The sequence below is a fragment of the Phascolarctos cinereus genome, unplaced genomic scaffold (assembly GCF_003287225.1).
Source record: "Phascolarctos cinereus isolate Bilbo 61053 unplaced genomic scaffold, phaCin_HiC Scaffold_2;HRSCAF=192, whole genome shotgun sequence".
Lineage (NCBI taxonomy): Eukaryota > Metazoa > Chordata > Mammalia > Diprotodontia > Phascolarctidae > Phascolarctos > Phascolarctos cinereus.
In genome coordinates, this window is record NW_027555625.1 from 63,839,677 (window position 1) to 63,866,729 (window position 27,053).

General features: G+C 42.1%; 1 protein-coding gene across 1 annotated transcript in view; it reads left to right on the forward strand.

Moving 5' to 3' along the window:
- The first annotated feature begins 4,289 nt into the window (after nucleotides 1-4,289).
- Nucleotides 4,290-27,053, forward strand: part of CMTM4 (CKLF like MARVEL transmembrane domain containing 4) — an 83,080-nt gene continuing 60,316 nt past the window's right edge. The window contains exon 1 of the mRNA XM_020989444.2: nucleotides 4,290-4,582. Within this exon, the coding sequence (XP_020845103.1) occupies nucleotides 4,397-4,582 (186 nt within the window). The 5' untranslated portion in view covers nucleotides 4,290-4,396. The remainder of the gene's footprint in view (nucleotides 4,583-27,053) is intronic.

Here is a 27,053-nt window from a genome sequence, read left to right on the forward strand (position 1 = left end):
GAACAGGGACAGAACCCTGGCAGACACCTGTACTCAGGGTCTAGGAGATGGATTAAGATTCTGCGAAAGAAGACCAAGAAGGCACAAGTCGACCTTCAAAAACCTGGGTTATCCTCACAAATTTTTTCCTGAAGAATTTGAGTATAGGATCATTTGCTTCATAGTAATACTAGCTTTGCCATAAGAAATGATGAGTATGAGAAATTCAAAGTGTTTGGAAAAAATATGAATAATGTACTCTGGATTTTAGGCACAGGTATACCAGAAACAATTTTTTTTTTTAGTGAGGCAATTGGGGTTAAGTGACTTGCCCAGGGTTGCACAGCTAATAAGTGTGAGGCTGGATTTGAACTTAGATCCCCCTGACTCCAAGGCTGAAGCTTCATCCACTATGGCATCTATCTGTCCCCCAGAAACAATTTTTAAAAACTGATCATTCTTCTAAATTGAAGCAATCCAAGAATTTTTAAGAGTGTGTGTGTACGTGTGTGTGTATGACAGAGAGAGAGAGAGAGAGAGAGAGAGAGAGAGAGAGAGAGAGAGACAGAGACAGAGACAGAGAGACAGAGACAGAGAGACAGAGACAGAGAGACAGAGAGATGCCCAAACCAGTAGTCTTCTCATTCCCTCAGATGCCTCTACCATGAAGCATTTTTTAGTAGGATTAAATGAGATAATATCTATAAAGCACTATGTGCCTGGCACATAGCAGATACTATATAAATGTTAGCTATTATTATGAACATTTATAGGAATAGACAAGGAAAATGTCACAATATGATTTAAAAAAACCGTTTTGGGTTAAGACTTTGCTCCATCTAATTGAACAATAGTCATTAGAGCTTTCTGGAGAATCACCTTCTAAAACCACTCACCTCTCTTTGACCATTCCGCTTAAGGGATCTCCTGTCAATACTGTAAGGATACCTTCACAATGAGAAAAGAGAGTCCTGCCCTTGGGTGGATCCCAATTCTCATCCTTTCAGAGGATAGGGAAGGCAAAGATCTTAACTAAAGAAGAGGAATTTCTTGTTTGATGTTTGCTTACCACCCTTAACCCCATTTCCCAGGGCCTTAGCTTTCATTCTTGACCTTTTACATACTTTCCTAAAAGAAAAGAGTTAGGCCTAAGTAAGGGAAAGCAGGAATAATCCAGAAAAGGACTTTAGACTAGAGAAATATTTATTTCTTAATATTTTCAGTTGCATTAAAAGGGAGATTTTGAAAACGCTTCTACAAAAAGAAGCATGAGAAGACTTGTATGAACTGAAGCAGAGTGAGAAAGGTAAATAGAACTAGAAAAATATATGTAATCACTATAATAACATGAAAGAAAACAATGCTAAAAGACAACCAAGTTGATTTACCTTAATGACCAAGCCTCAGTTGCAGAGATCTGATGATGAAATATACCTCTCTCCCTTTGGCACAGAGGATAGGGGACTAACAGATGCATAATGTTGTAAACAACATGGTCAGTTGTGTCCCTAGGTTTTTAAAGATATTTTTCCTTCTTAGAAAAAGGTGGGGCTAATGGGGGAAATCATTTTAAGGTGAAATTACTATGGAAGAAAAACAAAAAGCAACATAAAAAACTGAAAATATTAATGGCTCACTGCCATACAATACTTTTAAAAGCACTTTTTTTCACAACAAACCTGTGAGATGAAAATGGGGATTAATGTGAAGTCTTGCACTTGGGTTCAAAAATAAACTTGTACTAGTACAAGATGGGGAAGACATTCAGTGCAATTCAACAAGCATTTGCTACATTCTAGACACTGGGGGCACAAAAATAAAAATGAAACTGTCCTTGTCCTCAAAGAGCTTACATTAAAATGGAGTGACTAGACAACAGTTTGAAAAAGATCTGGGGTTGAGGTGGAGCCAAGATGGCAGAGTAGCAGGAAGAGGTACTGGGAGCTCCCCCATCTCTCCAAATTCCTCTAAACATATCTAGAAACCAAATCCTTATAAGGAAATCCAAGGGAAAAAAAATCACAGTGAGTCATTTTTCCAGTCCAAGTCAGCACAGGGAGACAGAAAGAGAGGTTTATTGACACAGGGTCTGGCCAGAAGCATTCCAGGGAAGGGAGAATATATACCAGGGCAAGAAGAGTATCAGATCCAGCACAAAGGGGCTTTGTTCAGGAACCGAGCCAAGTGGCAATTCAGTCTCCTACTACCCAGTTTCAAGTCATAGATCCAGGGTGAAATGAGGAGGGGACCTGAGCCTAGGGGAGATGTTCCAGGGTGAAGAGTAGTTGCCAGCCCTAGGCTAGGTACCAGCTAAGTAGGAAGTTTAGATGTAAACAGTAGTTCTAGTCTACAGGCCAGTCTGAAGACTGAAGCTAAATAACCAGAGAGGAAACCCCAGACCAAAGGGAAGCATGTAGTTCTGACACTGAACCAGCAGAGCTTTCCAGCTGGCTGACAGTTGGGCAGTCCAATCTACTGAAACTCCAAAGACAGTGGGCCAACAATCTTGTTTATCAGACCCAAACCCACAAAACTTTCAGAGCTCAGACCAAAGGGCCAGTGATCAGACTCCGTCCTGCATTAGACCACTTTGAAAGCACTGAAAACTTGCAGGCTTCCAAATCGAGTTGTACATCAGATACTCAATTAACACAATACTCAGAATCTCAAGGCGGCAAAATCAGACCAGCTTGAATTCCCTCAAGAAGTGCTGAAACTGGCCTTAACCAACAAAACAAAACAAAAAAATAAACAAAAAAATGACCTCAGGGAGTAGCCTGGAAGAATGATCCAACCCAAAAAAAGAATCCCACCATAAAAAACTATTATGGTGACAGGTTTGCTGAAGACCCAAATATAGAAGAGAATAACTAAAACATCTGTAAGCAAAGTCTCAAAAAAAAAACCATAGCTTGGGCACAAGCTTAACTAGAATTCCTAGAAGAGATGAAGCGCAGAGAGGCTGCGGCTTGCCCATAGTCAAACAGCTAGTACAAACCAAACCCAAGTTCTTCCCACTCCTAATCAAGTTGCCATCACCCCTCTAGCCACTAATCTCCCCAACGAATTATGAATTCTCCTGCTTCCACCTGGGTGCCTTCCACCACAGAAGCAGCTGATTCATTCTCGGTGAGGAAGCTCCAGAATCCCTCAAGTCAAATTCCCTCAAATCATTGCAAGCTCCCTTTGCTCTCAGGAGTTATATAATATTGCAAAGCACTTTACAAAAATTACCACATTTTATCTTCACAGCAACCCTGGGAGGTAAGTGCTATTATTATTCAAGTTTTACAGTTGAGGAAACCGGCAGAGAGAACAGAAGTGATTTGCCCAAAGTCATACAGAGGATGAGATGGATTGGTCCTGGAAACAATAAACATGAACTTGGACAGACTTCGAGAAATAGTGCAGGACAGAAGGGCCTGGCGTGCTATGGTACGTGGGGTGGGTCACCAAGAGGAAGACATCTGAAGAACACAAAACTAGTGTCTGAGGCAGGATTTGAATTTAGGTCCACCTTACTCCCTAAGAAATCCTCTCTATGTTTCAGGCCTCCCTTTCCTTCTACAACTCTGCTCAGGTAGCCCCCTCAGTTCCTAGCCACCACCCCCAGCCTCAATGCAGTAGGTCCTTTCCCCCGCAAATTTCTTTCCCCTTTGGTTACAACCGGAGGAGGTAGCTAGCCTCTCCTCAGCCCCCTCCCCTCTTCGGCTCCCTCCTTGGAAGGCAGACACCCTTCCCCCCTCAGCTCTTCTCCCGAGGCCGTCCACGCACGCCCCCTCGGAGAAGCGGAGCCCCCTCCTCCCCTTCCATTGCTAACTTCTGCCCCTTCCTCTCTCCTGCTGTCCTGGGGCACAGTCTCCTTCAGTCCCCACCCCTCGCTAGGTACGGCTCCGCCCCTTCTGGGTCCCCGCAGCTCCCTTCCCTCCTTTACTCTCTTGGCTTGGCCGGGAAGGGTCCAAGGCGCCCCCCTCTCTTTCCCCTTCCCCCCCCTCCCTCCCCGCCCCCGCGCTCGTGCCCCTGCTCGGGGTGGGCGGGGTCCAGGTCTCGCGGTGGGGGTGGGAGAGGGTGGGAGGGGGGGCGGGGCTGGAGGCGGGGCGGCCGCTGCAGGTGAGCGGGCGGGGGAGGGAGGGATCCTGCGGCGGCCGCCGAGCGCGGACGCCCCCTCCCCCCTTCCCGCCCGCCCCTCCCTCGCTCCTCCCGCCCCTCCCGCCCCTCCCTCCCTTTCCGCTGCCTAGAGGAGGCGGCGCCCGAGCGCCAGGAGCCCCGGGAGCCCGAGGAGGCGGCAACGGCGGCTGCGGCCTCGCGGCATCGGCGGCGGCGGCTCCGGGTCCCTCCGCCCAGGCCGGGCCGGGCCGGGCCCGCGATGCAGCCGGCGCGGCCCCGCTGAGGGAGGCCCGCCGCCCGGGGAGCCAGCATGCGGAGCGGCGAGGAGCTGGACGGCTTCGAGGGCGAGGCCTCGAGCACCTCCATGATCTCGGGGGCCAGCAGCCCCTACCAGCCCACCACGGAGCCCGTGAGCCAGCGCCGCGGGCTGGGCGGCCTCCGCTGCCACCCCGACTACCTGCGCCGCGCCCCGGGCCGCCTCAAGCTGGCCCAAGTGGTAGGTGCCGCGCCGGGGGGGCCGGGAGCCGGGAGACCCCCACCCCGAACCAGCGCTGCCCCGCGACCCCGGCGATCCCCTCAGAGCCGGAGGGAGTCCCCCCGACCCAGGAGGACCCCCCCCCAGCCAGCCCTGCGGCCAAGCCAAGGGATTCCCTTCCCCTTAGCCCAGCAACCCCCTACCCCCCAGTCCTGCACAAGTCAAGGGGTCCTCTCAACTCTGTCGATATGCCTGCCGGAGGCAAAGGGTCCCCCTCCCTGCACTGTCCGGGCCAAAGTTCCCCTCCCCCCCACGCCTCAGCCAGTCAGGGGATTCCCCCCCAAACAAGGGAGTACCACCCCCGTGCCCCTGCAAGAAGTCCCCATTCTGGTCAAATGGTGTTCTCCCATTCCAATTCCTCTTTCCTCTCCCTAGACTTCGGTTTTCGCTTCCTCGCCACAGCGGACCCCCCTAAGGTCTCCCTCCCCACTCCCCAGGAATAGTTTCCCCCTCTCTCGCCCCAGATGTGGGTTTTTCCTTTCCTTGTGGTCCCTCTAGGTCTTGTTGTCTTCCCCTCCAAGGCAATTGGGTCTTCTTTCTTCAGGTTACTTCCCCGAGCTTGTGTGTTGTGCTTGACTCTCCCCTTCCCTTCCCTTCCCTTCCCTCTGCCCCACGGGCCCCATCTTCCTTCCATTCTCCCTCAGGTGCTTATTCCTGACTCTTTCCCATTCCCAGTGCCCATCCCCTGGTGTCACAAATAAGGAAATTAAGACTTAGCCAGGTGAAATGACCTGTCCAAAGCCACACTGTGAATCGTTGGCAGAGCTGGGTGTCCTGACTTTTCACTATTGTGATATCTTCTTTAGCCCTGGTACCTGTGACTTTTCGTTTGGGGTAGCTCCTAAAAAGGCTCTTTACTGGTGGTGCCTTTTGTACTTTCTTCTTCACATCTGGGTCCAGGCAGGGCACACCCAGTCCTCTTTCTCCTCCTCCTTCTCCTTCCAGTGGGCACCAGTCCCACCCTGCCTTCTCTAGGCCTGTTCTGTTCTTTTCTTTTTCACTAGGAGTTTCAAAACAACCTGAAGTTGAGTAGCTGGGCTTAAAGCCCCAGTGGAGAGCAACCTTCTTGGCTATTCTGTGCCTCTCTGCCTGGTTCCCAGGTCTGTTCTTCCTCATGCTTCCACAACAGATACTACTCTTACTGACAGCAGGGATCAGTTTTCAGCTGCAGTTTTCATCTGCGTTTTAAGTCCTCTTCCTTCCCACTCATTAACAGTCTCCAGGGTCAGACTTCAGCCCAGTCTGTGAAGTAAACACCCAGTAAAGGAAGCTTATTTTTCTTTTAGTCTCCTCCTAGGCACAAACATATCTTTCTTCACGGCCTTGCTTCTCCTCAGTTTGGTTTTTTCTTCCATTTCCATATATCCCAAGCCCTGCCCGTTTTCCCTCCCAGATGCCAGTTTCTAACTGCCTCACCGACTGTCCAAATCCTATACGTCTGGCATGATCTTGATCAATCTCTACCTTCTGTTTCAGGAAGCCTTCCCAGCCCGTAACAGCACTTCCTTTACCTTTAATTTCTATACCTTTGAATTGTTCAGTTGTTTTGTGCATTTACTGGAAAAGTAGCTGTGGTGTAATGGAAAGAGTCCTGAATTTTGGCATCTGGTTTGAATCCTGGTTCTATTGCTTACCTGTGTGGCCTTGGTCTATACATGCCCTTCTCTGTGCCTCAGTTTCCTCATCTGAAAAAATGAGAGGACTGAGGAATCTCTTAAAGTTCTGTTCCCCCCCCCACCCCCAAATCCTGTGACAGTAATGGCTGTTTGTGGTAGTGCCAAAGAATCTGTTTTTGGTATAGGATACTTAACTATACCTAGTGGTTTTTCTAAGTGTTGAACTCCTTGTGCTTTACAGAAGACACAGACATTCCTTGGAAATAATACAATTTGTCAGCACCTTTAAATAAAGATCTCAGGATTGTAGATAGCGAATTGGATAGCACAGTTAGAGAGTAAGGGTTATCTCCTTTGTGTGGGGAAAAAAACACCCTCATTCTCCTGAGTCTTACAGAAATATATGAAAGGTTTTGAAGAAAGAAAGTGGGGCTGCCTTTGAATTTAAGGTAGACTTTATCTGGTAATGGTTGAATTGTTTACCAAGATTTATTAGGTCTCTTTGCTGTGTATATATATTATCATTGATGAGCTTGGATTGGGAAGAGGGAAGGAAGATAGGGATGCATTTTTTTTAAAGGACTTAAATTAGTATTAGTTGTGTAAGCAGAAGTTAATAAAGTAACCCAGCACTTGGGTCACTTGGGCAGTTGGAATACATGAGCAATATTAAATGAATTGAATTATTTGCCCTATGGATTTTTGCAAATAAATAAGAGACTGCAATTGGGAAACTTCAATTGGCCATCTTAAATAGCTTTTTAAAAATGATGCCATCATCATCTTGTTCCTGAGTTCTTTAGCAGTAATTTTAAAAATTTACTTAAGACTAGAAATTGAAGCTAGTAGTATTTATTATTGCCTTTGATAAGGTGATATTGGCACATGTCAGTAGGTGTGTCAGAGATGTGTTTTGTTTTGGTCACAGGGAATCATACCCTTTGACATGCAACTTTACAGTTACTTGTCTTTTCTCTGGAGTGGGGACACAGGGAAGTATGGATGATGAGATAGAAGGGACAGAGGCAATTAGACTTAGAGATCTCAGGCTTCACTTGATAAATTCCATTTAACAAACAACTGTTGCGTAGTGACAAGAACATAGAATTTGGAATAAGAAGACCTGGATTTGAACCTTGGCTCTGTATGACTTTGTCATATTATTTTCCTTTTCTGGGCCTGAGCTTCTTCCTATGGAAAAAGAAGATATTGAACTAGATACTGCCTCAAGTTCCTTCTGTCTCTAAGTCCTGTGCTTTTATGAATACTTAAATGCTTATTATATGCAAGATAACGTTGCTGTGCCTTAGGAATCATACTTGCTTTGTTTCTTACTAGCTATGTGACTTTGGGCAATTCAATTAACCACTGTGGGTCCTCAGTTTTATCATTTCTAAGTTGAGGGGATTGGATAACCTCTAAATATTTGATCCTATGAATATAAAGAAGTAAGATAGTTTTTTCACACCAGCAGCTTACTTTCTTGGGGGAATAAAAGGATAGGGCTCTCGTTTATTTTTTTTCCCCTAAAGACAGCTCATAGGTTCTTAAAAAAAAAAGTAGCATTGTTGGTTAAAGTTAGGGTAAGCAGTAGCACAATAGAGAGTGCTGACCCTGGAGTTGGAAGGCCTAAGTTCAAATCCAGCTTTAGATACTCACCAGGGCAAGTCATTTAACTTCTGTCTGCCTCTGGTTCCTTATCTGGAAAATGGAAATAATTGTAGCATCTACATCCTGGGATTGTTTAATGAGCTAATATTTGTAAAGCACTTTGCAGCCCTTAAAGCAGTATAGAAATGCTACTCATTATTGTTGCTGTTATGTAATATGATAAAGTTTAAAATGTACCAAGTTAAAAGGGAAGGTCTAGAAAAATACTGTGAGGCTAGATAGAAGAAAGATAACTTGAAGCTGAGTCACTTAGGGAAGGCTTTCTGGAGGAGGTAGCATTCAAGGTAGGCCTTGAAGAGACTACATTGGACAGGGAGTTAATGCCAGGTGTAGGCGATGGCATGGATGGGAGAGGCAAGAGAGAATGAAATGGAGAACAATTATTAATGGGTTTGCTGGGGATGAAAGCGTGAAGGGCAATAGTCAGCGACAGGCCGAAAAGGTAAGTGAGGTGGAAGCTAAACTGTGGAGAACCTTGAATGCTTTTGGAAAAACAAACTCTACATAAAGATAGTTAAAACTCAGTCATATCATCACAGAATGATAATGATAACTCTTCATTGTGTAGTATTTCTAACCTTTTGAGAGAGGTCTTATAAATTGGTCAAAACAAGCCATTCACTCCCTTCAGATCATATACTTCATATTGGTAGCCTCATTAGTCCTTAGCTGCTGAAGAAGGATGAGTTATGATGTCGACATCTAATAGTCATCTTGCCATAATACTAACAAACACATTTGAGGGTTAAGGGCAAAAACAAGAAACCAAGAAGTGTATTTTGGACTATTTTTAAAACAGAGCACTGGAAGGAAAGAGGAAGCAGATTTATTTTGTGGTCCCCTAGGAACAAGGGAGAAAAAGTTATAAAGGATAGTAAGGTTTGGCTCAACAAGAGAGAGAGAAAGAGAGCGAGAGACAGAGAGAGGAGAGAAGGAGGGAGGGAGATAGAGATTGAGAGATTGAGATTGATTTCTAGTGGTTGGTGGTCTGTGCACTTGGAGTGGGCTTCCTCGGTCAAAGAGAGAGAACCTTGCTATCACTTCCAGGTTCCTCACTGGAAGGCTCTCCAAAGAGTCATGGATGCCCCTAGTTGGGGAATGTCCTAGAGAGGAGACACATTGCAGCCAAGGGTTAGATTAGACACCCTTTGAGGTCCCTTACAAATCTAAGGCTGTTGCACTGCCAAGCTTGATGGAAGGCAGGGGCTGTGTCTGAGCCCCCACTCCCATCCACTTTGGAAAGGGTTTTTGAATATTCTACTGTTTAGGATCTTTCCATTTTAGCTCTGTGAGAGACAATGAACTCTTGCACCCATTTACTCAGGCACTGGGGATATAAACAAATACAGTTCTACTAGGTATATAACATATCCATGGCTAAATAAAGGTAGGATAATTTAAAAAAAAACCCGAAAAGGATAGTTATTGGTGTGTGAGGAGAGGGGGATCCTTATACTAAGGGAAATAGGAAAAGCCAAGGCTTAGCGCAAATACTACTGAAGGTTGATATGAAGAGGGAAGTATTCTAGGCATGAGGGAGGGGCTGTCCATGCAAAGCCTTGGATGCCTGGCTGGAGTATGGCATGTAATCTGTGATGTCAGATCAAGCAAACAAGCATTTATTAAGGGCCCACTGTATATTAGGCACTTTGCTAAACACTGGGGATGAAAAGAAAGGCAGACACCAGTGTCTCCTGTCAAGGAGCTCATGGTCTAATGGGGAGCATACAAAGGACTATGTACGAACCAGCTGTACAGGGTGTCCCAAATGTCTTAATGCAGTTTCAGGTTACTGCACATATAAGATTTCTGTAAAGAAGTGTAAGATAATTTCCGAGTGAAAGCTCTAGCATTAAGGGAGGACAGGGAAAAGCTTCTTGCAGAAGGTGATTTTAGTGGAGACTTGAAGGAGGCCAGGGAAGCCAGGATTTCAGGCATGTCCTCGTATGTATGAGGGACCTCAAGGGAGGCCAGGGGAGTGGGGTGTAAGACAACTGGAAAGGTAGGAGGGGCTGGGCTTGAAGAGCTTCCAGAGCCAAGTGATTTCCTAGTTGATCCTTGTGGTGATCAGGAGCCACCCCAGTTTATCACATGGGGATGGGGATTGTCTAAAGCAGAGTTATGCTTTAGAAAGATCACCTTGCTTGCTGAGTGAGGGATGGATTGGAGAAAGGAGAGCCTTGATAAATGGTCTGGAGCCAGATTGTGAAGGTCTTTAAATGCCTAATGAGGAGTTGGCATTTAGGATTTTTTTTTTACTTTTTTTTTTTTTGGTGAGGCAGTTGGGGTTAAGTGACTTGCCCAGAGTCACACAGTTGGTAAGGTTTTTTTTTAATGTGTCTGAGGCTTTGAGTTCAAATCTGGCCTCAGACATATAACACTTACTAGCTGTGTGACTGTGGGTAAGTCACTTAACCCTATTGCCTAAGCCCCCCCAAAAAGTGTCTGAGGCTGGATCTGAACTCAAGTCTTCCTGATTCCAGGGCCAGTGCTTTATCCACCACCTAGCTGCCCATTTGGGATTTTAAACCAAAGGCAGCCAAGAGGAAGGTGGGGAAGCTTCTGAAGCAGAGGAGGGAGGTTGAGGATGGTACCCGATGGCACTAAGCAGTAAGGTTTAGATTTTGGTGGTCATTCACTCTCTAGTGTTACATCTGCACAGGTGCCCCTACTTGTGAATCTCTTTCTTCCTCTGCCTCCACATTATTTTGTATTTATTTTGTGCTTGTGTATGTCCACGTCCTTTGCTCCTTTTGCCCCAGTGGGGACAAGTATTATTTCAGTTTTGAATTTGTATCTCCAGTAGCTAGAGCAGTTCTTTGTACACAGTAGGCATTTAATAAATGCTTGTTGAATGAATATTTGTTGATGGTGATCATGTTTCTGTTACTTGAGAAGAATTGAAAAATTAAGGCTAAGCTAACATTTATCTTCTTAATATGGTCTTAGTTTATTCAAAGTTATATAGCTAAAGTATTAGACCTTATAAAGGCCACTAGGAAACAGTGCTGTGAAGTCTTTTCCCCTAGGTCTGCTTGTTTCTCTGTTGACAAGCATCCAGATCATTTCACAAGTTATTGGGAAATATAGAAATAATGACCAGGTCAGCAGGGGCCTAGCACAGTGCCTTGCACATAGCTCAATAAATGCCTAATAGTTCCAGCTCAGCCAGCAAGGGTAAGTGATTTCCTTTTCAAGGCCTTAGCTTCCTCATTCATAAAATGAGAGGGCCAGAATGAAATGTCCCCACGGACCCTCCCAGCCTTTTATGAATTGTGTTAGGGACACATAAGAAAGAACTTCAAAATATGTCATATAGAACTGCTAAGACAGTCATAAAACAGCATCCTGACTGTAATGATCTTTCTGCCTTCGTCTGAAGAGCTTGAAAGAAATTTGGGATGGTGAAAAGTGGGAATTGTCATGTGAGACATAAACATAGTCCCTAACCTCAAGGCTATGCATGAAATAGTTAAATAAAAGGCAATGTATATCCAAATGTTAAATTCTGTGCTACAAACTATTAAAAGAGAAGTCAGTGGGGATTGGAATAGTTGGGGAAGGGTTCATGGGAGGGCTGGGCTTTGAAAGCTGGGGAGGGGATTCAAGGTGTACGTGGAGGGAAAACGTGAGCAATATCTTGTATGTTAAAGGCAAAAGCCAAATATTATAATGTAATGAGACCGCCCAGTAGAGTGGAAAGAACCCTTGTGTTGAAGTTAGGAGGCCTGGGTTCTGGTCTCAGCTTTGACACTTGGTACTTAACACTTTTGTCATTTTTATTGTGTTCCTGGGCAAGTAATAACCATAATTCTAACATGAAGTGAAAATGTTGAAAACATGTAGGAAGCAAAGCTAGAAACAATACTCCTTTTAGTAAACTCTTTATTGAAAAAGAATGGTTCTAGTAGGAAACAACGACTTTTGCTTAGGAGGCAGCTTTTATGTTTGGAGGGGCAGAGAGATTGCTGGCTTTGCCTGGCATCATACTCAGTAAATATTGGATAAAAAATGGGGAATGTGGTTATTGAAATTGTGCCGTGACTGCAGTTTGCAAAGAGATTGTCACACTCATCTCCAGGAGAACTTTTCAGTTAAGTTATTGAGACAGATATATGTTGAGTTCTGTGTACAGTGAGGAGGGCATAGTGCATACAGTGCTAGGCACGGAGTCAGGAAGATCTGAGTTCAAATCCAGCCTCAGACACTTATTGGCTGTGTGACTCTGGGCAAGGCACTTACCTGTTATCTGCTTCAGTTTCGTAATCTGAAAAGTGAGGATAAAATATTTTAAAGCATTATGTACAACTTAAAGCTGTATAAATGCTGGCTATTGTAACTACACTCTATTAGGTGCTGGGGGAAATAAAATAATTAGCAATTATGTAGCATTTTAATATTTGGAAAGAACTTTCCTTATAAGAACCCTTTGAATATAGTTATCACTATTTGTATTTATCCTCACTTTACAGATTAGGAAATTGAGGCTCAGTGAGATTAAATGCTTGCCCAGGGTTGCACAATGAATAAGTGTCAGACTCAGATCTGAACCTAGATCATCCTGACTCCCAAGTCCAGAGATTTTTCCTCTATAGCATATTGCTTCTCTGAAAAAAAGATAGTCACTCACCTCAAGGGTATTAGTAGAGTCATTAAGACATGCCCACAAGTAATTACAATGCAAGGCTCAGCCAGAGTGGCTTGGGAGATTCAGCGGGTGAGGATGACAGTGGGCATATGCAGGGGTGAGAAGTCATGGCTTCATGGGGAAGGTGGCCCCTGAGCTGGGCCTTGAAGGATGGGGAAGGATTTCAGCAAGCTGAGATTGGGGTTTGGGGGGAGGGGGGGTTGGTTGAGAATGTGGAATTCCTTTCAGCTATGAGAAGCTGTGTCAGCCAAAGAACACAGAGGGAAGAAAGGCCAGGATAAGACTGAGAGACAGGCAGAGCGTGTGATGCGGGGTGAAGCAAATAGTTTGGAATCAGATGAGTGCTCTGAATGTGGGCTTAGGAGTTTGGAATGTTCGTAGACCGTGGGAGCTATTGAAAGTTTCTGAGCAGGACACAGCTGGAACAGACAGATTGCTTGGCGAGGCTCCAGAGCATGGGTTGGAGAGCCCAGGAACAGAGACTTTAAAGTTGCATTTCTGGCAACTTAAGTTTCTTCTTCTAGAAATGGCTTTGACAAGATATCTGAGGACCCTCCCAGCTCTGTGTTTTATTAAGTAGGTGGGGCTGGGAGTGCTCTAAACTAAGGGAAAGAAATGATGCAGGTTATCCAGGTCACTTGATCAAGTGAGTAGTGCAACTCCCTTGAGAGGCATCACGGTACTTTGGAATGAGTGCTGAAATGGAGTCCAAGGATCTGGCTTCAAATCCTGACTCTGCCCCCTTGTGACTTTTGATAACTTACTCGGCCTCTTTGGGTCTCAGTTTCCTCTCCATGAAATGAGGAGGTTGGGCTAGATGGCATTGAAGGTCTCTTCCAACTCCGAATTTGTCTTCTTTCAGTCATTTTCAGTCATGTCTAACTCTTTGGGAACTGTTTGGGATTTTCTTGGCAAAGACACCAGAGTGGTTTGCCATTTCCTTTTCCAGCTCATTTTACAGATGAGGAAATAGAGGCAAACAGGGTGAAGTGACTTGCCCAGGGTCACACAGCTTGTGACTGTGTCTGAAGCCAGATTTGAACTCAGGAAGATAAGTCTTCATGAGTCCAGTCCGAGTGCTCTATCCTCTGCACCACCTTGCTGCCCCAGCTCTAAATTTATGATCCTCTACTTCCACTATACTTTACTTGCCCCTAAACCAATCAATCAGTAAGTAAATCAATCAGTCATTTATTAAAAGACCTACTATGTGTCAGACACCTAAGGAACTATCTCAAGTAAATTTAATAAAGGTAGACTGAGGTGCAGACTCCAAGCAAGATCAGTTTATTAACAGTGACATGCATAACTTAACAAAATGGGTCAGACTGGCAGCCTCAGTACAGCCAGTGATCCCAGTGAAAAAGGGGTAAATGTAGGGAAGAAGGAGGTCTTGGTAGTCATGGAAAATTACAATTGGCTAAACTAAGAAAAGAGAGCTGGAATACAAGTGAAGCTAATCACACCTCTCTCTGACAATTAAGGAATGTTAATTGTTTTATTGGACTCATCTACATCTTGTAATCTTTGCTAGGAAATCAGTACTGTCAGACTTGCTGTCCCCTTGAAGGAGATAAAATTCCCCCTTGCCCCCAATTGTAAAAGGACAGATGACATATATCTTTTAGGGGATAGCACCAGGGTTGTCTTGTTGGCACTTAAAGATAACAAGAAGATGTCCCAGAGATTACCAGTATAAGAAATGACAACTTTAAAAAAAATTGTACTTTTAAACTAACTCAGAGGGAAAGCTGAATTCTGGAGTTTAACTCAAAGACTGAACTAAACAAAACTAATAGGTGGCTTTAGTCAGATACTAACTTAATTATAAACATTTATACAGCATAAAATGAATTACATTGTGAAATCAATCTAGTAAAAACTAGAGGTAATATTAAGTTTGATCTTTTCAGAATCCAGATACTAAAGCAAGACAATCCTTGCCCTCATGGAACTTACATTCTAATAAGGATATACAACATGTTCACTGATAAATACAGGTTGTGTACACACACACACACACACACACACACACACACACACACACACACCCTAGGAGAAATCAAGAAAGGCTTCTTGAAGGAAGTGCTAATTTGTAGAGGATGCATGCAGATCAATTAGGAGGCTATTACAGTAGCATAGAAAAGAGGCCATAAAGGCCCAGGTATTGTATTTGTATGAGTATAAGGAAAGGGATGGATTTGAGAAATGTTAAGGAGGTGAAATTGACAAGGCTTGGCAATTTTTTTCAAAATTAGGGTGAAGGAGTATGAGGAATTGAGAATGATTTCTAGATTGTGGACCTGAGTGACACTAGAAGAATAGTGGTGACCTTGACAGAAATAGGGATGTTAAAGAAGGGATGAATGTAGGAGGATATGTAATGAGTTCTGTTTTGGACATGTTTAGTTTGAGATGCCTAGGACATATTCAGGTGGAAATGTCCAGAGGCAGTTGGAGCCCAGGAGAGAGAAAAGTGCTGTATCTGGAGTTTGAGGAGTCATGTACATAGAGATGATAGTTAAATCCATAGAATTGAGAGATTAGCAAGAAAGAGGATGTAAAGGGAGCAGAAGAGAAGGACCCAGGTCAGAGTTCTGGGGCAAACCCACACAGAGGGGCAGAATATGGATGATGAACTTGCAGGGGAAATGCTGTTCCCGCTCTTGAGAAATTTATAGTTGGATGAGGCAAACCATAGATATATGGAACAGTTAGGAAACAGCACATGTATAAGTACAAAAGAATTTGGTATCATTCAGGGAATAATACCTTGGAGGAGGTTAGATTTGTGTTGAATCTTAATGGAAAGAGTAGAAGTGAGTGGATGGAAAGTTAGGTGGTGGGCACTTCAGATAGAAACAGCATATGCTAAAGGAATGAGGCAAGAATTAAAATATTCTCTATGAAGAGCATAGTACTGGGGTTAGGGTGGGGAGGGATACTCAGGGCCTTGACTTTTGTCTTGTCACTGGACTCCAAGAACTCTGGAGGAGAGAGTGAGGCTGGTGACTTTGCACAGCTCTACCTCACTTAAATCCAATTCATAATGTCATTGGTCCTCTTGAATGAATGAAAAAGCACTTATTATTCCTTATTATTACACTGAACTGTTCTCTCCAAAATACTAATGATGTCTTCTTAGTTGCAAAATCCAGTGGCCTTTTCTCAATCCTTTCTCCTTGACCTCTCTGCAGTCTTTGACACTGTTGGTCACTCTTACCTGATACTTTCTTCTCTTTAGGTTTTTGGGACACCACTCAGCATTTCCTGGTTTTCCTCCTTATCTGTCTGATCACTCCTCAGTCGTCTTTGCTAGATCCTTCTCTAGATCATGCCCTCTACCATAGATGTCCCTCAGGGTTCTGTCCTGGACTCTCTTCTCTTTTCCCTCACTACTATTTCACTTGTTTGTCTCATGGATTTAATTGCCATCTCTATGCTTATGATTCTCGAATCTATCTTTCTTGCCCCAAACTCTCTGTTTCCTTTCATACATCTTGAATTGGGTGTCCAGTAGACATCTTAAACTCAGTGTGTCTAAAACAGAACTCATCATCTTTCCTTCACCTCCTACCTTTCCTATTACTGTAGAGGACAACAGCATCCTTCTAGTCTCTCAGGCTCACAACCTAGGAGTCATCCTCCATTCCTCTTTACTTCTCATCCTCCCCCCCCAATATCCAAGCTGTTGCCAAGGCTTTTAGATTTCCCCTCTGCAATATCTCTCACATACTCCCCCTTCTCTCCTCTACATTGCCACCACTCTAGTGCACCATTCTATCACCTCACATTTTGATTACTGTAGGAGCCTGCCTGGTGGGTCTGCCTGCCTCAAGTCTCTCCCCATTCCAATCCATTTTCCATTCAGCCACTAAAGTTTAATTTTTGTAAAACATGTGTCTGATCATGTCACCACCACCCTGCCCTTCCCCCTACTCAATAAACTCGAGTGGCTTCCTATACAAATACAAAATGCTCTGTTTGGCATTCCAGTCCTTCATAATCTAGCTCTCTCTTGAACCTTTTCCAGTCTTCTTATACCTTACTCCCCAACACATACTCTTTGATGCAGTGACCCTGGCCTCCTGGCTGTTCCATGAACAAGACATTCCATCCTTTGGCTCTGGGAATTTTCTCTGGCTGTCTCCCATACCTGGAACATTCTCCTTCCTGTGCTCCCAAATACTGGCCACTCTGGCTTCAAGTCCCAACTAAAATCTGCCTTTTACAGGAAGTCTTCTTCAAACTCAGTTACAGTGCCTTCCCTCTTTTAATTATTTCCTGTTTGTCCCATACATAGTCTGCTTTGTATATGTTTGTATGTTGTCTCTCCCATTAGATTGTAAACTCCTTGAGGGCAGGGACTGCCTTTTGCCTCTTTTTGTATCCCCAGCACTTATCACCGTGTGTGGCCACATAGTAGGTCATTAATAAATATTTATTGAAGTTATTAAGCTCTTTATTAAGCCAAGCTCCGTGCTACATACTAGTGAAATAAACAGAAAATTGAGACAATCTCTGCTCTCAAGGACCTTATATTCCAGTAGAGAGAATTAATTCATATAGCAGGGCTCAGCTTCAGGGCAGATGACAAGGTTTGGTGGTCCTTAGGGGGAGCAAGGTTGGGAGACAGACATGGCCTGGGGGCCTTGAAGGAAGATTAGAGCTGTCCAAAAAACTGGGCTGCCTTGGGAGGCAGTGAGTTTCTCCTTGTAGCTGAGTGATCTCTTGTAATGGATGTTGAAGCAGAGACTGGATAATCACTTTTTGGGGATGTTATAGATGCAATTTTGTAGTTTTTTCCAACTCTGCTATTAGAATGTCTTAGAAATGCATTATTTTGGGTGGATATGATATACAGTCATGAAGCGGTTAAATAAAAAAAAAACTAAGGCAGTAGTGATTAAGTGCCAAAAGCAGTGGTACAGACAGTAAATGCAGTAAAGAATCAAGTGAGACGTGTGTGGGATGACAAACAGATTGGTCTGCTTGAAACAGGGGCTGTCTTGTGGGAGTGAGAGCTGAGTTTGGAAAGGGAGGAGAAAGCAGTTGATTGAGTGTCTTGAATGTAAAGCCAAGGATGCTGGATTTGATGTGATGGTGGTGGATTAGCCAGGCTAGGGTGAAGGGCAAAACCGACCTAACTCTATTAGGGATAGCTAAAGTTATTACTGAATACTAACTTTCCCAGCCTCTTCCTATGGACCCTAGTAATATTTATGGTCCTGATATTTAATTCAGTAAATATTCATTAAGTGCCTACTATGTACAAGGCAGTGCACTAGGCATATGAAAATAAAATCCCTCAAGGAATTTGCATTCTCCTGGGGGAAGACAGTATGTGCACAAGTAAGCAAAACCCGAAAGGACTTTGGGAGGGAGATCACTGGGCTGTGGGTGGGGAGGTGCTCCAGAGCAGCTGAGCCTTGAGGAAAGTTAGAGGATTCTAAGAAATGGAGGTAAGAAAAGGCCTTTGGGGGTAGAGAGTGAGAGCTGTTAGAGAGACAACTGGTTAGCCAAGATTACTCTTTGTAACCCTCGAAATGAGGTAGTGAAGTTACTTCTCAAGACTGGGCTCCAGCTTTCTTCCCTGTTACTCATTCCCTTCCCACTTCCATCCTGTTCACTGCTCCCCTCCCCCATCTTGCTATGTGAAACATACATTTTTTTTTGAGGGGGAGATTGAGTTGTTTTTAAGGTGAAAACTTGGAACTTTTTGTTCTAAGACCTTTTGATTATCGGTGAGAAATTCATAATGTCAGTGAAGAAATGGCTTGATCATTAGTGGCAATCCAGGAACATTTCTAGTAACTACAGTTGGGGTACAATGGATAATCAAGAAATACTATTTTTGGCTAAAGAGAATTTATTTAATATGTAATGTAAAAGTATGCAATTGAAAGGGTCATTGATCATGATTCATAGTATCACTAAAGTGATACTTCATGGCTTCTCCATGTTAGGGCTTCTGGCTGTTGGGTGCTTCTCTCCTGCATCTCTAGCTCCCTGCATTGGTCTGTGCTCTCCACTGGTTCTTCCTCCCCTGGGGTTAGGGAGCATCTGTATGTATGCACAGATCTCTCTCGAGAGATTTGAAATTGTGCCTTTATGGAGCCTTTTGGCTTTCTATATCAAATCTCCTGGAATGGTTTTGGCTCATTTTAAAGGCTCAGCCTAAAGGGACAGCACCAGTGTGTGAACTTCATCAGCTATGTATTATCAACTCATTAGTCCTCGTTGCTCCTGAAACCCTGAAGTTGGGAATTTAAGTCAATGCCAGAACAAAGGGCCAAGTGCACTGGGTACCAGGGACACGAGTGAATTCATCCCTTGTCAGAGAATTCACACTTTGTCATACTTGGAGGACAAAGAGTACCTTTCCTAACTCCTAGCACATGCATGGGCGTGCCTGCTGAACTCAACAAGCCAATCTTGGCAATAATACAGAGTTTATTTTCCCCACCTTGTGTCTCTCAATTAGTTGAATTACCTATGATTTTGTTTATTAGTCACATTTGTATGGTGCTTTGTAAACTCTGAAGAATTTTCTGCACAATCAGGAACAAATATAAAACCCTTCACAACCTAGTCTCCAACCCCCTTTCCCACCTTCTTAACCCCTCCTCCCCAACTCCTTTATCCAGTGACACACTGGCCTCCCTCCTGATCCAGACTCTGGGTATTTTCACTGGCTGTCCCCATGCCTGGAATGCTTTCACTTCTCAGCTCTGTCTCCTGGCCTCCCTTATTTCCTTGGCTTCCTTCAAGTCCCAGCTAAAATTCCACATCAGGGAGCTGATCCCCTTAAATCCTAGTGTCTTCCCTCTCTTGATTATTTCCACTTATCCTGTCTATCGTTTCTTTCTACTTAGTTGTTTGTATATTGTCTCCTCCATTAGATTATGATCTGCTTGAGAGAAGAGGCTTTAGCTTTTTATATTTGTATCCTTGGAATGTAGCACATGTGGTAACCACATAATAAATGTTTTTCATTCACTTGTTCATTCATTCATCTTGCCATCCTGCTTTTCCTTGATTTTCATTTGGAGGAAAACAGGTCATTCTTGGACAGTAATGTCATTCTTCATAATGTACAACTGATAAAGCACAGAAAAAAACACACACAAAAAAATGACCTGAGTGAATCCTTAACTACAGATAGTCTAGGGCTCAGTCCACAGGCCACCTTTTCTAGGCTTAGAGAGCATCATGAGTTACTTGTTATGCAAGGATCAACACCAGTACTCCCTCTTTTCTCTACTGCTAGCCCAGGCTGGAGAGCTCTGCAGGGCAGAGCTTCCTGACCCAGTCTCTCAGAAGCCTCTTGCTCTCATTCTCCCCAACTATAAACCCAGTCTGTGAAGCTGCAGGACTTTTCTCCCTGACACTGCCCTAGCAATGCCTTTCCTTATACCAGGGTCTTGGCTTTTGGCTCTGTTTCCCAGTTCCCCAGTAGCTTTGGTTCCCCAGCAACTGAACCAGCTTGGATAAGGATGAGCTGGCCTCCTTGCCTTTCTACTTAACCCACTGTGACCAGAATCACTGATGTTGATTGGATGGCTTCCTGTGAGCTCCTTCTAGTTATCTGACACAGTGCTCAATAGTTATAAACCTCTTTGTGCACTTGTCACGGTTGTGTTTTGGAGTTTTGAGTCCAGAGTCACAATGCCTGGGTTCCAGTCCCAATCTCCCATATTTGTGAGCTGTCATGTAACATCTCCATTTTCTTCTCTGTTTGAGGAAGATTGTATTACTTCATGATACCCATTTCATAGACCCTAAAGCACCTTAAAAATCATGAGCTGTTGTTATTCCTCAGGAGAAATGTTCAGTTTTGTGTATTTTAAATGTATTTTATGTTAAATTTATAATTGATCAAAGGTTCTTAGAGATTGAAATGAAAGAGTGCCTTTTGTTTTTAGCCCCTTTACACTACAAGCCTCTTAAAATACTGGGCATTCCAGTAGGCAGTTTAAAGCTGGAATTATTAAGAAAATATGACTTGGCCACATGACTTCAGTTTTAATGCAACAACTTTCCAGATAGCTGTGTAGAAAATCTGACTACCTGTTATAAATTTATTTCTTGATTGTTTTGGCACTGGAAATTTATTTTATAACTATATCATAGCTGTCATCTTCTTAGGCTGGAAATGGTAGTATGTTTTAGAGTAAGGCATTCCCAAACAAACCAGAACAACAAGCTAAAAACAATTTTCTTGATTTTAGTTTCTAAAAATAATTTTGCCCATTTTGAAGTAGGGAACCTTGTAATGAATTTGTGACCAAGGAACTCTAGGACTGTGTAAACATTCCGTTGGTGATATGCAGCAAGTAAACAGTCATGTTTTTATAGACAGATACAGTTAAACTGCTACAAATCTATTAGAGTTGCACAGGTTTAAATTAAAAGCTTTTAGTCTTATTATCTTTAATGTAGTTTTTGTCATTAAATCACATATCAAGCAATTGATTGTATGTGATCTGCTGTGGCACAGACTGCTTTTCTTTTAGGACCAATGATCAATGGAATGAAATACCATGACGGAGGTAGGGGTGGGAGGAATATGACTTAGAATTTTATAGAGGAAGAAACAGTGCCAGACAGGAGAATACTTTACTTAAGCTCTATAGGAATTTCATCGGTTTCTTTCTACCCAGCTTAATTCTTCTACAGTCAAGTCCAGTCACTTCTTCAAAGCTACTTATTTCATGCCATCCCTCATACTCCTAAATACCTTGAAGTTACTCTGCTATTCTGTATATGTAGACAAAGATGTTACCTTTTCTTTCAACTTCCCTCTTGCCTCTTCTACCTGTTTGTTTGTCTTCTCCAAATTCCATGCATGTTCCTTTGTCCTACCTCAATAAACCATCCTAGATCAAGGGTCATAGAATTTTAGGATTGGACTGCCAAAAAGATGATCATATCCAACCTCTTGTGGAGCAGCCTAGAGAAGGGGGATTTATTTGCTAAACACTAGACCTGGTCTCCTGACTCCTAGTCCAGTGTACTCTGTACTACCCCTTCCTCCTGTCTCTCACTGGACACTCCAATTTATCAAAATTTCCCCTAAACTGTGATACTTAGACCTGAACACAGTACTCCAGATGAGACCTGACCAGGACGTAATCCAGAGGGACCATCCCCTCCATTCATGTTCCTGTGGGAGCCAGAGCTCTTAGAGGAGCCCAAGATCCCATTAGCTTTTTTGGGTTGCCACATCACATTGCTGACTCTTAATTGTGCTTGTAGTCCACTAAACCCTCTTCTTGTTGGACAAGTCTTCCCCCATCATGTCCTTGTGAGACTGGATTTTGAACTCATTTGTAAGCCTTTATATTCATCCCTGTTCGATTGCGTCTTACTGTATTTAGCCCTGTGCTCTAGTCAAGATCTTTAAGATCCTGACTCCCATCTCACTGTATTAGCTATCCCTTCCAGTCTTGTATCATCTTCAGACTTGATAAACATAACATCTGTGCCTTTGTCCCAATCATTGATAGCAAAATTTACTATTAACACAGAACCAAGCAAAATCTTAATTAAGTACACTCCATGGAAGCCCTCCTTCCAAGTTCATATTGAACTGTTAATAACTACTTCTTGATTTGGGTCATTTGACCAGTTCCAAATCCATCTAATTACATTGCTTTCTAGTCTGAATCTGGTTATCTTTTCTGTAAGAATGAAATGCTTCATTAAATCTAGGTAAAATCTAGGTAAATTGTATTTGCTACATGTTTCTAATCTACTAGTTTAATTAGCCCTGGTAAGACTAGTCTGGCATGACCCTATTCTCTTTATTTAAAATTTCTTTTGTTATTCTGTACTTTACAGACATTCTCAAATATGAACATTTCCATACACATAGAAGAACAGATAGAGGATTGTGGATGGAACCAGGAATCTCTGTTATATATAGTTCAACATGTTAATTTCAAAGCTGCACACATCCTCCTCAAATTAAAAAAAAATCACAAAAATTCTCACTATGAGCAGAGTTAAATGAATCCATATATTGGCCTCTGAAAATGTATATCTCAACTGGCCTGAGTCCCTCACCTCTCTTTTAGATAATGGGTAACATGCTTCACCATTGGTCCTTTGAAGCAATGGTTGGTTATTGCATTGGTCAGAGTTTTCTTAATAACTTCAAACTTGTTTTCCTTTACAGTACTGAAGTTATTTTAGAAATTGTTCTTCTGGCTCTATTCACTTCACTCTGCATCATGTCATATGAATCTTCCCAGAATTTTCTGATCCATCTCTCTCATTGTTTCTTATGGAGCAATAATAGTCCATTACATTAATATACCATGATTTGTTCAGCCATTCCTCAATTGGTAGATGACACGACAAAAAGTATTATTATGAATATTTTTGTGCATGAAAGTCCTTCCCTTCTTTCCTTGATCTCTTTGGGGTATAAGCATAGTAGTGGTGTCACTGAATTGAAAGCTAGGCATAGTTTAGTAACTTTTTGCATACCAGACCACTTCACAACTCCACTTGACAGTATAGTAATGTGCCTTTCAACCTGCAGCCTCTCTTACAACTTTAATTTTCCATTTTTATCATCTTTTTCAATTTGATGAGTATCAACCCCAGAGTAATTTTAGTTTGTATTTCTATAATTATTAGTGATTTAAAACAGTTTTTCAGATGGCTGTTGATAGTTCAGATTTCTTCCTTTGACAACTACCTGTTATAGCCTTTAGTCATTTATCTAATGGGGAAATGGCCATAATTCTTGGATATTTGTATTCACATACCCTTATGTATTGGCCATCAGATCTTAGAGAAACTTACTATAAAATTTTCCACCCTAGTTAACTGTTTCCCTTCTAATTTTAACTGCATTAATTTTGTTTGTGAAAAAGCTTTTCAGTTTTAAATAACAAAAATTTTATCTTTTGTCTTCTTTAATCTTCTGTATCCCTTCTTTGATCACAAGTTCTTCTCCTGTCATTAGTCGCAAAAGCTGCCTCCTTCTTTGTTCTTCTAATTTGTTGATGGTATTATCATTTACATCTACATCATGTATCCATTAAGGGCTTTATTGGGGGTTGTGGTGTGATATGTTGGTATAAGCTGATTTTTTGGCCACACTCTTTTCCAATATTCCTAGTAGTGAGTCCTTGCTCCAGTAGTTGTGATCTTTGTATTTATCAAATACTATGCTACTATTTTTTTTTGTTCTTTTTCTTAAGACCTGCCCAAAGTGTTGACAATTTTTTAAAATGTTCTTTTTTTTTCTTTTGATGAGGCAATTGAGGTCAAATGACTTGCCCAGGGTCACACAGCTAGGAAGTGTCATGTGTCTGATTTGAACTTAGGTCCTCCTATCTCCAAGGCTGGAGCTCTATCCACTGTGCCCTGCTACTATTTTTTAAAATTAAATTTTATTTTATTTTTGGGTATCCTCCTTCCTCTCCCCAATTGAAAAAACAAGAAAAACAAAACTCCTGTCACAAACAGGTGTAGTCAAATAAAACAAATTTCTTCGTTGGCCATATTAAAAAAAAATTCGAACTGTATTGGGTCCACCACATCTCTGTCAGGAGGTAAGTAGCATGTTTCATTTTGTGTCCTCTGGAATTGTTATAGCGATGATCAGAGTTCCTAAGTCTTTCCTAAGTCAGTCTTTACAGTAGTAAAGTTATTGTATAGATTGTTTTCCTGATTCTTTTAAAAAATGTTCTCATTTTATTCATCAGATCCTACAAATCTTTCCATGTTTTAAGCTACTACAGTAATTTGCTCCTATATGTTGTGTATCTAGTTTATGAGACAGCTGGTGTAGTGAACAGAACTCTAGACTTAGAGTCAAGAAGACCTGAGTTCACATTCTGTCTCATATACTTAGCTGTATGACCCTAGGCAACTCATTTCACCTTTCAATTGTAGTGTCCTCCTCTGTAAAATGAGATCTCTAGGGTCTTTTTCAGCTTCAAATCTATGATTCTATAAACCTATAATCTGTTCTACTTATTAGCTCCAAATGGGTTTGAAGATTACTAATACTTTGTAATATAGTTTGAGATCTGGTACTACTGGGGTCCCTTCCTTCTTTTTTCTCCCCTCACTGTTTCCCTTGAGATTCTTGATATTTTGTTCCTTCTCTAGTGCTTTAAAGTAATTCTTTGTTAGTTGTATTGGTATGGCACTAAATTAATTTAGGTGTTAACTGTGATTTTTATTTTATTGGTATATGACAATCATGAAGAATTACTATATTTCCATTTGTTAAGTCTGTATTTATTTCTGTAAAGAATACTTTGTAGTTGTATTCATATAATTAGTGTGTGTTAGTAGGCCAACTCCTAAATATTTTATTTAGTCTATAGTTATTTTGAATAGAATTTCTCTTTCTCTCTTGCTGAATTTTGTTGGCAATATAGAGGAAAAACTGCTGATTTATTTAATATCCTATTACTTTGCTGAAGTTAGTGTTTCAACTAATTTTTTAGTTGAATCTATCTCTAGGGTTCTCCATCTATTTTGCAAAAAGTGATCATTTTGTTTCTTCTTTGCCTCTGCGTATTTCCCCAGTTCCTTTTTTCTTATTGCTCTAGGTAGCTTTTTTTTTTTTAAGGCAATTGGGATTAAGTGACTTGCCCAGGGTCACACAGCTAGTAAGTGTGAAGTGTTTGGTCCAAGGCTGAATTTGAACTGAGGTCCTCCTTACTTCAGGGCCGGTGCTCTATTCACTGCGCCACCTAGCTGCCCCTCTAGCTAGCATTTCAAAAACTGAATCAAATATGAGTGATGATAATGGACACCCTTACTTTACCCTTGTTCCTGATTGAAAGACTTTTTTCTAGCATTTCTCCATTACATATAATACTGGCTTTAGGTTTTAGCTAGATGGTATTTAATATGTTAAAAGGTCGATTTAAAACTATTTTTTCAATGTTTTTAACAGAAATGGGTTGTATTTTGTCAAAAGATTTTTCAGCATGTATTGATAGATTCATGTGATTTTTATTATTAACATAGTCATATAAATGTTTGTAATTTCCTTTGTATTGAATCAGTCCTTCATCCTTGTTATAAATACAACCTGGTCAAAATTTATGATCTTTTTGATATGTTGCTGTAACCTCTTTGTGATTATTTTGTTGGATATGTTTGAGGCATCACCCGCTCTTGATGGGTCCTTGCTGATTCTTCATAATTGCTGCTTCCTTTTTTAGATGTCTACTTCACAGCACTTCAGTGATCTGTCTTAAATTTTGCCAGATATTGAAGTCTGGATCACTGGCCTTTAGTTTGTAGACTGTTTTCTTACCTCTTTTGAAAGTCAGGGCAGCATTTACTCTTTCCCATACTTTGATACCTCCCCTGTTGTCCATGTCAGTTATCGCTGACAGTGTGTTAGCAATCACAGCTGCCGATTCTTGGAGTATATAAGGCTGCGTATAGATTTAAGCCAGGTGATATGAATTCATCAAGGGCACCTGGGTTCTTAGTGTGTCTTGTCTTATCTTGGTCATCAATCCCATGCATAATCATTTCTCTTCTGACATTTTTAGTGCAAAGGCCATTATCTTTGGGAGGAAAAACAAAAGCAGCATAGTGATTGTATGTCTCTCTATTATCAGGGATTATGGTTCCATCTCCGCTGAGCAGCTGTCCTTTCCCTTCTTTGTTCCTCCCCTTTTGTCAGGTGTAGCTTTAAAAAACCTTTTTGCTTTTCATTTCTCTTGCCAGCCTTAAATCATTCTTAGTCTTGCTTGGCTTAAGATTCTGACACTTTTTATAATGTCCCACAACATGCAAACACTCCTATTCATCTTTTTTTTTTACCTCCTTATGCTTCCAGTGTCCACACATATCTTTTCTAAGTCCAAATTAGTTGATGGAGTTTCCTGTGCATCTCTCTCTCTCTCTTTTTTTTGGCTAGGCAGTGGGGTTAAGTGACTTGCACAGGGTCACACCGCTAGTGAGTGTTATGTGTCTGAGGCCGCATTTGAACTCAGGTCCTCCTGAATCCAGGGCCGGTGCTCTATCCACTGTGCTACCTAACTGCCCCCACATCAGTCTCTTTAGACAAATCCTTTATTATTTTTTCCCTAGAACTATTTTCCTCTGTGTCTTCAGATTTCCTTCATTTCTTATCTCTCCTGTGCGGACTTCCCTTTTACAATTTGAGGACATGGTATCCTAACTGTCTTCCTTCTGAACCCTTCAAAATATCTGCTTTCCCTCAGTCTAGGATTCATGCCAGACCATGCACACCTTTCCTGGCCTCATCACAAACTCTAAAAGGGAATAGTCCTTGCCTCTCAAGGTTCCCATCATTACCTGCCAGCCACCTGCACTGATTACCTAGTTGGGGAGAATCAGATGCAGTATAGCATTCCCCCTTGTTGGTTCCTCTATTTTTTGAAGGATGAAATTATTATTAAACAAGTAAAGAAGTTGTTAACTTCTCTGTTCCCAAATTCCTTATTTAGTTCCTCTTTTTAGAAATCCAGGGAGTCCACTG